The 11,211-nt window shown below is 36.7% G+C and overlaps 1 protein-coding gene across 1 annotated transcript in view; it reads right to left on the bottom strand.

Moving 5' to 3' along the window:
* Positions 1-1,082: 1,082 nt before the first annotated feature.
* LOC128222217 (proteasome subunit beta type-4-like) overlaps positions 1,083-11,211 on the bottom strand; it is a 29,920-nt gene continuing 19,791 nt past the window's right edge. The window contains exons 6-8 of the mRNA XM_052931145.1: positions 2,391-2,507; positions 1,803-1,891; positions 1,083-1,440 (exon numbers count right to left, since the gene is read on the bottom strand). Of these exons, the coding sequence (XP_052787105.1) occupies positions 1,428-1,440; positions 1,803-1,891; positions 2,391-2,507 (219 nt within the window). The 3' untranslated portion in view covers positions 1,083-1,427. The remainder of the gene's footprint in view (positions 1,441-1,802; positions 1,892-2,390; positions 2,508-11,211) is intronic.

Below are 11,211 nucleotides of genomic sequence, written 5' to 3'. Positions count from 1 at the left end.
ACGCCAACCAATAGCCATTGGTCACCTGACTTTTACACCCGATTAAACCGCGCACTAATATTTGCGCGCAAAAATGTTAAGACAAAAGTTATGCGCTATACTGCGTAAGGCACAGAACTAGTAATTCTCTACTGACCTTTCACAAACTGACCTCAAAATCAAGCCTTTTTTTCTTCATTATATTTATCAAGCCTTACTGATTACCAAAATCAAGAAATCATCTACTATGACATTGACCTATTGACATAAAATTACGCGCTGTGCATTATTAACCTAACACTAAGGTGGCATAGTCCAAGATCAAATCGTTCTTCATTTATTGTGCAATATTATTATTATTTTCATAAGATCGTTGACCGTGGCCTTGACCTTCGCTAGCGACTCCAGAACTCGAATAGGGTTCATCAACTGGTCAAGGACAACATACCAGTGAAATTTGAAAGTCCAAAATCAAACTGTTCTTAAGTTTCTATGTGGACAAAGTTTTCAAGAAACTTTTGACCTTTATCCTTGACCGCTAATCTAGTGACACCTAAAAACAATACGGGTCGAATACTGGTCAAGTGCATCCTACCAATAAAGTTTGAAGGTACTTGGGGAAAATGTTTTCTGTAATCTGATTATAAATGAGAAAGATATGGACCAGACAAAATTGGGAGGGACGGACCTGACAACGTGCTGGATTCATATAGCTGGGAGTATAAAAACTCCTAGATACGAAATAGCCAAAGTTTTTTTTAATGAGATGGGCCCAAAGTGAGTTTTTTTTAAAGAAACAGGAAAATACAAGAAAATCTAAAGCAATTGCTTACCTAGTCTATTTTCCTCAATTGAAAAGAGACCAGAACCAAACAACTATTTTCACAATAACTTAAGCAAGCTTACTATACATGTACATGTATGTTATTGTTATTTTTAACATGTTTTCCAAGTTTCATGGCAGATAGTTACACAAAGACTGTATAAAGGCTATGATAATACCCGAATGTTTTCACTGAAAAATTAACAATTACAGACCTAAGTTTTAGGAACACGACACCTAACGTCCAATGTTTCTATTCAAATTTGAAAATAACATAAACCAGATTGGCATGTCATTTATTTCATATTTCAAATACAAACATATTACAATGAATCAATAAAGATAATGAGACTGTGCCCTTACAAAATGAACTATTTTATATGTATCCTCTGATGAACAAAGTTGGACCAAAACTATCTTGAAAACCAATTACTTAAAAATATTCAAAATGAATCAATATGATGAGCATGGCTTATAAATGAAACAATAACATGAATCACATCTGAAACATTGATGAATATTGATCAAATCTTCCAAAAATAACTTTCCCTTGCGATAGTCCATGATCATTCAAAGCAGTATGAAGCACAATTACACTGCCTAGCAATTAATGTCTGTAAGCCTTTTATTCATAGCCCCTGAAATGAACAAAGAAAATTCATATATACCTTACTGTATATACCTTACTGTCAAATATTTAGAACAATATACATTTTTGACACATACACAAAGGGTATTTTTACCCCTCAGTTGACTTGAATGTTGTAAACAAGTGTACATTTTAACCCATAAGTAATCTGAAAGGTTCAGTTTAAAAGCTGTTAAGTATAATCTTAACCCATTAGTGAAACAAAACCTTTAAACCCATTATTAAATGTACATGTTTTTTATTGTTATGTTAAAATAAACATTTATGTGAAGAATATTTTATTTTAATGGAACACCTATCATTTTTACCTTTTTCGGCCAATGAAAGACTTAAGATCCATTTTGCACTTACTTGATTAGATGTGCAATTTCCCAGTTGGGTTTTGAGGCACAGGGAGTTCTGATTTCCACACCGTCTTTTGTGACGATCGCCACCTCATACTACAAGCATAACATAAAAAAAAACACACTAAAACTGCAACAAAAAGAAATGTGTGGGAGTTGCAGTAAATATAACGCATATGGGATTATAAGCAAAATTACATCATGTTTCCACTGATTGAGAAAAGAATGGCTAGATCATCGTTATCACAGCAGTCTTTTCATTTGAAAATTTCTACAAACTAAGCTGATTTCAATTCAAGAGATTTCAGTACAGTTTAAAAGACCAGAAAAGAGTCTTGGGGGGGGGGGGGGGCAGAGCATGTGTGTATTGTCTCTGGCAACATATCAACCAAGTTTCACTTAAATATTTTGAATGGTTCTGAGAGTATTCCTATAGTTAAAAAGAGTTTACATTGACAATGACATTGAAGACATCACCAAGTCTCTGACTATACCTCGACTAACTTCTTCAAAAGGAGTCAAAATCTTACATGCAAGTGATTTATAACGTTATTCAATTATTGAATATTACATAGAATGTTCAACTATTGCTCACCTTGTTCAGAGAGCGAGCATCCCGATAGTAGAGAACACGCAGGCAGTTGTCCACTATCTCAGCAGCCTGGGCGGACGTCATGTTAGGATTCTTCTCTACAGCCTCTCGCAACAACGGCTGAAATGGGAAAATAGAGTAGAATGTTTCAGCCAAACTGATTCAATGACTATGCGTTGAGGTAAAACAGAACACGCAAGCACCGTCCACTACTTCAGCCATGGCGCTAGTCTTGTTTGGATTCTTCTCACTGGCAGCACAAAACACTAGCTGATATTGGAAAATAATTTAATATCTATTTTAATAAAAGTGGTTCATAAAGTAAGTGTCTCTGTAGGATACAGTAATAAAAGCAGTGTACCAACATGTACCTAAATATTGACAGTTTTGGGTTGAGATTATGTTGGGATATTTTAAGGGGCATTTCCAAACAGGGGATTAAATTAAACAATAATTCTTATAATTATATATATTATTCAGAAATTCAGCATCCATGCAGCAATAAATGCAAAGACAACAACCATCTTTTATCTAGACCAGTTAGGGCTGTCATCTTGCTGGAGTTCTTCTCCAGCACATCTCTCAACATTAGCAAGGACTAAAATATGATAATTATTCAATTTAGTTTAATGTATTCATATTATATATGACCCATGTAGTAATTAACTCAAATACATTCATCTACATAATATGACTATCTCGTGGGCTAACATCCAGTAAGTATGATTTTTCTAGCATCTTGAGGGTAACCCACAATCATAGAAATTAGATTTCCATAAAACTTGTTAATTGAGCAGTCCAGTACAAGCAATAAAATCTGAAACAAGAGAAGACAAGAGATGTTTGTCAAACATTATGCCCCCTGAGCGCCAAGTTGCCAGAAATATTTGGACAATTGAATGAAATATGCATGGACTGAAATGACAGCTGATTTGTCATTGGATGCATATGAGGCAGGTCATCTACTTATGATAACTTAAGAAGGCAAATAAATGCCCAACTAAAATAGTAACATAAAAGAAAATCATTTCTATACAAACATTTATACATCAATCCCAATCATCTGTGCATGCATTAAAAAAATATGGACAATCAGAAAACCTTTTTTCAGCTTACAGTCACACTGACCTTGACCTTTGACCCACTGACCTCAAAATCAATAGGGTTCATCTGCTGGTCATGACCAATAAGCCTACCTAGTATGAGGTCCCTGGGTCAAAGCGTTCTCAAGTTATTGATCGGAAACCGTTTTTCATGTTAAGGTCACACTGACCTTGACCTTTGACCCACTGACCTCAAAATCAATAGGGTTCATCTGCTGGTCATGACCAATACACCTACCAAGTATGAGGTCCCTGGGTCAAAGCGTTCTCAAGTTATTGATCGGAAACCGTTTTTCATGTAAAGGTCACACTGACCTTGACCTTTGACCCACTGACCTCAAAATCAATAGGGTTCATCTGCTGGTCATGACCAATAAGCCTACCTAGTATGAGGTCCCTGGGTCAAAGCGTTCTCAAGTTATTGATCGGAAACCGTTTTTCATGTAAAGGTCACACTGACCTTGACCTTTGACCCACTGACCTCAAAATCAATAGGGTTCATCTGCTGGTGATGACCAATACACATACCAAGTATGAGGTCCCTCGGTCAAAGCGTTCTCAAGTTATTGATCGGAAACCATTTGGTATTCCGACCGACCGACCGACAGACAGACAGACCGACCGACCGACATGTGCAAAACAATATACCCCACTTTTTTCAAAAGGGGGCATAATAATGTACTTGCAATCATGTACACCATATTTTATCAATATCATCTGTAAGATTTTTCTTCCCTTAACTAGAGCTGTCACAGGAGTGACAAATACCCCCAAATGCCGTCTGGACACAGGAATGGCAAACCATTCCTTTGAAAAGAGGCCATAACTCCAAGGTTACTTCACACTGCATCTTCTTTTATCATGCATGTATTGTTTTATTTAAATCTGTTGAGTAATTTAGAAGTTACACTGCTGACAAGAAAAACTAGCCTTTCATGAGTTATCGTCCGGAAAATGTTTTTCTATTTTTAGTAACAGTGACCTTGACCTTGGCCCCACCAGCCCCAATATCGAACTTGACCTGTATCTTCTGATGTTACACCTGTGTACCAAAAATTGTTTAAATCTGTCTAGCCTTTCATGAGTTATCGTTCGGAAACCGTTTTTCTATTTTTAGTAACAGTGACCTTGACCTTGGCCCCACCAGCCCTAATATCGAACTTGACCTGTATCTTCTAATGTTACACCTGTGTACCAAAATTTTTTCAAATCTGTCAAGCCTTTCATGATTTATCATCCGGAAACCGTTTTTCTATTTTTAGTAACAGTGACCTTGACCTTGGCCCCACCAGCCCCAATATCGAACTTGGCCTGTATCTTCTGATGTTACACCTGTGTACCAAAAATTGTTCAAATCTGTCAAGCCTTTCATGAGTTATCGTCCGGAAACCGTTTTTCTATTTTTAGTAACAGTGACCTTGACCTTGGCCCCACCAGCCCCAATATCGAACTTGACCTGTATCTTCTGATGTTACACCTGTGTACCAAAAATTGTTCAAATCTGTCTAGTCTTTCATGAGTTATCGTCCGGAAACCATGAAAACCGACAGACCGACCGACCGACAGACAGACCGACCGACAAGCTCACTCCTATATACCCCCTCAAACTTCGTTTGTGGGGGTATAACTACCGGTATGAATAAATGTACACTTATTTTACAAGCACACTCTCTTTGTGCTCATTTGCAATGTGATGTGCCACTTTGATTATTTTTAGTAATCTTATTTAGACTAAAATTTAATAAAGGCTAATAAATTAGTTTTACATATGATTTAGTAAATATTTGTTTTTAATATATACCTTGAAACATTTATAAATAGATAAATAAATCACACACTTCAACTTAACATAGTAACAAACACACAGAAATGCCCAGGTAAAGTGCCATAATTCTGAGCATTGTTTGTATTCAATTATTTTAAGTTCATAACGTAATTTTACAATCTCGTAAAACTGTACAATTCACAACAATAGTACTATGGATCAAGGGATCATCTGTACATCTCATAACCCTCTAGCTAAAACCCTAGTGTGGATAATTTTATTGTCTTTGGAAACATGTGTACCAAGTTTCCTTTGAATATCCTGAACAGTTTTAGAGCTATGTGAACAGTTAGATTACCTGTCAACTGTGTCTAAAATTTCTGTTAAGCCCACACCAAATTAATGTTTAGTTCCTCGGATTTTTGACGAAAAAAATTGGAGCGAGCGAGCGAAAAAAAATAAATTTATTTTGTCTAACATTTGTCAGTTTTCATAAAAACCGAAGTGAGCGAAGAGCGAAAAATATATTTTTCCTTATATTCAATATAAATAAGAAAGATTGTTCAAAATAACTGCCCTTAAACCCATTTTAATGCCATCTTGAACTGAATCTCTAATGGACATTGGGAAAATGTTGGAATACATACTATTTATTCATCCGTGTTTAGTACAAACATTTTATGGATAAATCTAATTTCTTTTATAATTAAAACGTACTTTAATATGACGATCATTCATAATAATAAATAACCCTGCTTTTAGTAAAGAGTTTGAAACGACTTATATAAATCTACCTGAATCAGTTTAACATAATATGCAACTGTATTTAGACATAACTTAGGATTGATTTTGGATTTGTAAAAAATGATCACTTACACACTGGCATCAGCAAACATCAGACTCCATATAACATAGACTAAATTTTGTTTTTATTATCACATGAAATGCAATGACATGTGCTTATTAAAACAAAAAGAACAAGGGTATTTTTCTGAGTACTTTTTTTGGTTATTTAGATGTTTTTATGCACCAGCCAATTGTATATGCCCCGCCCCCCACACGTCCGGAATAGCAGGGACTTTGACTTTGATCAAAAATGAGCTTGATACATCAATTTGGACCAAACAATGACTCATGTTCCAGTTAAGTTGACCTGTGTCATCTTCAGCATCGTTGTAACGAGGTAACATTTTGGTCCCTTGTATTATGACTTGAATAAAATAGTACAAAGTTGATCATTCGGATTTCCATTTAAAACAAGTCACTAATTACGCAATATAATCGCTAACAGTGTCAGATACACCATATATAATTTCCAAACTTCGAGCCAATAGGAGCGGTAAATCCGCGGAACGAAATATCAATTTGGTGTGGCCTAACCTGTGGTTTAAGGTTTTGTTTTCAAGGGTATTTCTAAACACTTTTAACACAGGCTTAAAAGCATACCCTGTTAAATGTTAAAGCAATGTTTCAGAATCCAAATAATTACAGTATCTCCTTACAACAACAAAAAAATGATAAGTTTTGTTATTTCTTGTTAAAGATTCTCAACAAAAGTATAACATTAACATGTAGCAGCACTTTGGTTCTTAAAATACATTCTATTGGGGACTGCCAGGGTCTTGTAAAAGACAATGTCATTACTTCTACAAAACTATACTGCTAATTGACGTACTTAAGTTTTTTAATCATTGTATAAGGAATATTCCAAAAGTCGATACAAGATACAAGAATCTTTTTTTAATGACGGGTATGTCACTGATGTGTTATCAAGACACAAAAGCTCAATGAGTTATTTTCCGACATGAATGACAGACATACATAACATATCAAACAAGAGATGATTGTCAAACATTATCCCCCCCCCCCCTCCACCCGCTGAGCGCCATGTTGTCAGGATTATGTGGACATTTAAATGAAATATGCATGGACCGAAAAGACAGCTGATTTGTCACTGACATTAGATGCTGTTGAGGCAAGATTATTACCATTCAAAGTGTGAGGATAGAGTGTGTTATGACCATAACCTTTGACCTCAAAATCCATAGGAGTCATCAGCTGGTCACCAAAAACCTAAATGTCAAGTTGGAGGGTATGGGTGCAGGCATTGACAAGGTATCACACAGACAAACTTTTTTCTTTCAAGGTCACTGTGTCCTTGACCTTTGACTCGATTACCCCTAAACTCATAAGGGGACATTTAAAGGTCTGACACAACTCCAAGTCAAGTTTGAGGGCCATGGGTGCAGGCATTGTTGTCTTATCACTCGCAACGTTTGCGCATTCAAGGTAACTGTGAACTTAAGCTTTGACCAGATGACGCCTAAAATCAATATGGCCCAGGCCCAGCCTCCAAGTCAAGTTTGATGGTCATAGGTTCAGGCATTGTTGAGATATCACTGGGAGAAGATTTGTTAATATTTTTGTGTTAAAGGTTACTGTGACCTTGACCCGATGACCCCCAAAGTCAAGAGGGGTCATCAACTGGTCAGGCCCAACCTTGATGTCAAGTTTGATGACCATAGGTCCAGGAATTATTGAGTTTGCTTTCAAGATCACTGTGTCCTTGACCTTTGACCCCTAAAATCAATAGTCTGAGGGCCATGGGTGCAGGCATTGTCGAGTTATCAATCCGTCAACCTTTTATCATTCAAGGTCACTGTGACCTTGACCTTTGGGGCAATGACCCCCAAAAACAATAGGGGTCATCTACTGGTCAGGACCAACCTCCAAGTCAAGGTTAAGGGCCGAGGGTGCAGGTATTGTAGAGTTATCACGCTGACAACCTTTGACCATTCAAGGTCACTGTGACCTATACCTTTGACCCGATGACCCCTAAAAACAAAAGGGGTCATCTACTGGTCAGGCCCATCCTCCATGTCAAGTTTGATGACCATAGGTATAGGCATTGTTGAGTTATCACTCAGACAAACTTTTAAATTATTTTACCATTAAAAGTCACTGTGACCTTGACCTTTGACCTGATGAGCCCTAAAATCAATAGTGGTCATCTACAGGTCAGGCCCAACCTTCATGTCAAGTTTGATGACCATTAGTCCAGGATGTGTTGAGTTATTCCTCGGACAAGCTTTAGTCTTCCGACGGACCGACCGACCGACCTACAGACCGACCGACAAGTGCAAAGCAATATATCCCTCTTCTTCGAAGGGGGGCATAAAAATAGTATTAGAGCATAGAAAACAGTGATAACATCAAAAAGTTTTCCCGGCTGTACGGCCAGTCCACACGTGCACTGTTCCACTAGTTGATACACCACTGGTAAGTAAAATGGTTAGTTGTTTCTAAAGTACAACTCAGAGGGTAATCATATATGATGAAATAGCAAAATTGTAAGTAGCAAAATATACAAGAGAATCAGGGTTCCTTCTGGTTTCTTTAAATTTGTCGCCACTTTTTCGTGAGGGGGTTAAGGGGTGCGCAAAAGGCCCCCTTATGGGTCCAGGGCAGCGCCCTTGTGGGGGTTCAGAGGGGGGGGGAAGCCCCCTGAAGCTCATGGGGTTTAAGCATTTTAAGAGACTTAAATTGCATTTAATTAGCACATTGTGGTGCAAAAACATAATATTGTGTTGTACATGAAGCACAAGATATTAGCAAATTGTTATTCTATTGACAACTACACATGATGATCAGGTACAAAGCTGTTATTCCCAGCTATAATTAATCTAGCTTAATAGGAAAAATCATAATAAAGAAAGTTCTCATGTGTTGACCATGTGTTATACAAGCACCCTATTCAGTATCTTTAGTGAAATAAATCAATGTTCTCATGTGTTGACCGTGTGTAATACAAGACCCCTATCCAGTATCTTTAGTGAAATAAATCAATGTTCTCATGTGTTGACCATGTGTAATACAAGCACCCTATCCAGTATATTTAGTGAAATAAATCAATGTTCTCATGTGTTGACCATGTGTTATACAAGCACCCTATCCAGTATATTTAGTGAAATAAATCAATGTTCTCATGTGTTGACCATGTGTAATACAAGCCCCTTATCCAGTATCTTAAGTGAAATAAATCAATGTCCTCATGTGTTGACCATGTGTAATACAAGCCATCTATTCAGTATCTTTAGTGAAATAAATCAATGTCCTCATGTGTTGACCATGTGTAATACAAGCCCTCTATCCAGTATCTTTAGTGAAATAAATCAATGTTCTCATGTGTTGACCGTGTGTTATACAAGCCCTCTATCCAGTATCTTTAGTGAAATAAATCAATGTTCTCATGTGTTGACCGTGTGTTATACAAGCACCCTATCCAGTATCTTTAGTGAAATATATCAATGTCCTCATGTGTTGACCGTGTGTTATACAAGCACCCTATCCAGTATCTTTAGTGAAATATATCAATGTTCTCATGTGTTGACCATGTGTAATACAAGCCCCCTATCCAGTATCTTTAGTGAAATATATCAATGTTCTCATGTGTTGACCATGTGTTATACAAGCCCCCTATCCAGTATCTTTAGTGAAATATATCAAAATTCTCATGTGTTGAACGTGTGTTATACAAGCTCTCTATCCAGTATCTTTAGTGAAATAAATCAATGTTCTCATGTGTTGACCGTGTGTTATACAAGCTCTCTATCCAGTATCTTTAGTGAAATATATCAATGTTCTCATGTGTTGACCATGTGTTATACAAGCCCCCTATCCAGTATCTTTAGTGAAATAAATCAATGTTCTCATGTGTTGACCATGTGTTATACAAGCCCACTATCCTGTATCTTTAGTGAAATATATCAATGTTCTCATGTGTTGACCGTGTGTTATACAAGCCCTCTATCCAGTATCTTTAGTGAAATAAATCAATGTCCTCATGTGTTGACCATGTGTAATACAAGCCCCCTATCCAGTATCTTTATTGAAATAAATCAATGTCCTCATGTGTTGACCGTGTGTTATACAAGACCACTATCCAGTATCTTTAGTGAAATATATCAATGTCCTCATGTGTTGACCGTGTGTTATACAAGCACCCTATCCAGTATCTTTAGTGAAATATATCAATGTCCTCATGTGTTGACCGTGTGTTATACAAGCACCCTATCCAGTATCTTTAGTGAAATATATCAATGTCCTCATGTGTTGACCGTGTGTAATACAAGCACCCTATCCAGTATCTTTAGTGAAATAAATCAATGTTCTCATGTGTTGACCATGTGTAATACAAGCACCCTATCCAGTATCTTTAGTGAAATAAATCAATGTTCTCATGTGTTGACCATGTGTTATACAAGCACCCTATCCAGTATCTTTAGTGAAATAAATCAATGTTCTCATGTGTTGACCATGTGTAATACAAGCTCTCTATTCAGTATCTTTAGTGAAATAAATCAATGTTCTCATGTGTTGACCATGCGTTATACAAGCACCCTATCCAGTATCTTTAGTGAAATAAATCAATGTTCTCATGTGTTGACCGTGTGTTATACAAGCACCCTATCCAGTATCTTTAGTGAAATAAATCAATGTTCTCATGTGTTGACCATGTGTAATACAAGCTCTCTATCCAGTATCTTTAGTGAAATAAATCAATGTTCTCATGTGTTGACCATGTGTTATACAAGCCCTCTATCCAGTATCTTTAGTGAAATAAATCAATGTTCTCATGTGTTGACCGTGTGTTATACAAGCCCACTATCCAGTATCTTTAGTGAAATAAATCAATGTTCTCATGTATTGAACGTGTGTTATACAAGCCCCCTATCCAGTATCTTTAGTGAAATATATCAATGTCCTCATGTGTTGACCATGTGTTATACAAGCCCTCTATCCTGTATCTTTAGTGAAATAAATCAATGTTGTTCTCATGTGTTGAACGTGTGTTATACAAGCCCTCTATCCTGTATCTTTAGTGAAATAAATCAATGTTCTCATGTGTTGAACGTGTGTTATACAAGCCCTCTATCCAGTATCTTTAGTGAAATAA

The sequence above is a fragment of the Mya arenaria genome, chromosome 16, assembly GCF_026914265.1.
Source record: "Mya arenaria isolate MELC-2E11 chromosome 16, ASM2691426v1".
In the NCBI taxonomy this organism is placed as follows: domain Eukaryota; kingdom Metazoa; phylum Mollusca; class Bivalvia; order Myida; family Myidae; genus Mya; species Mya arenaria.
The sequence above is the reverse complement of the archived record's forward strand: the minus strand, read 5'-3'. Positions and strand labels throughout refer to the sequence as shown.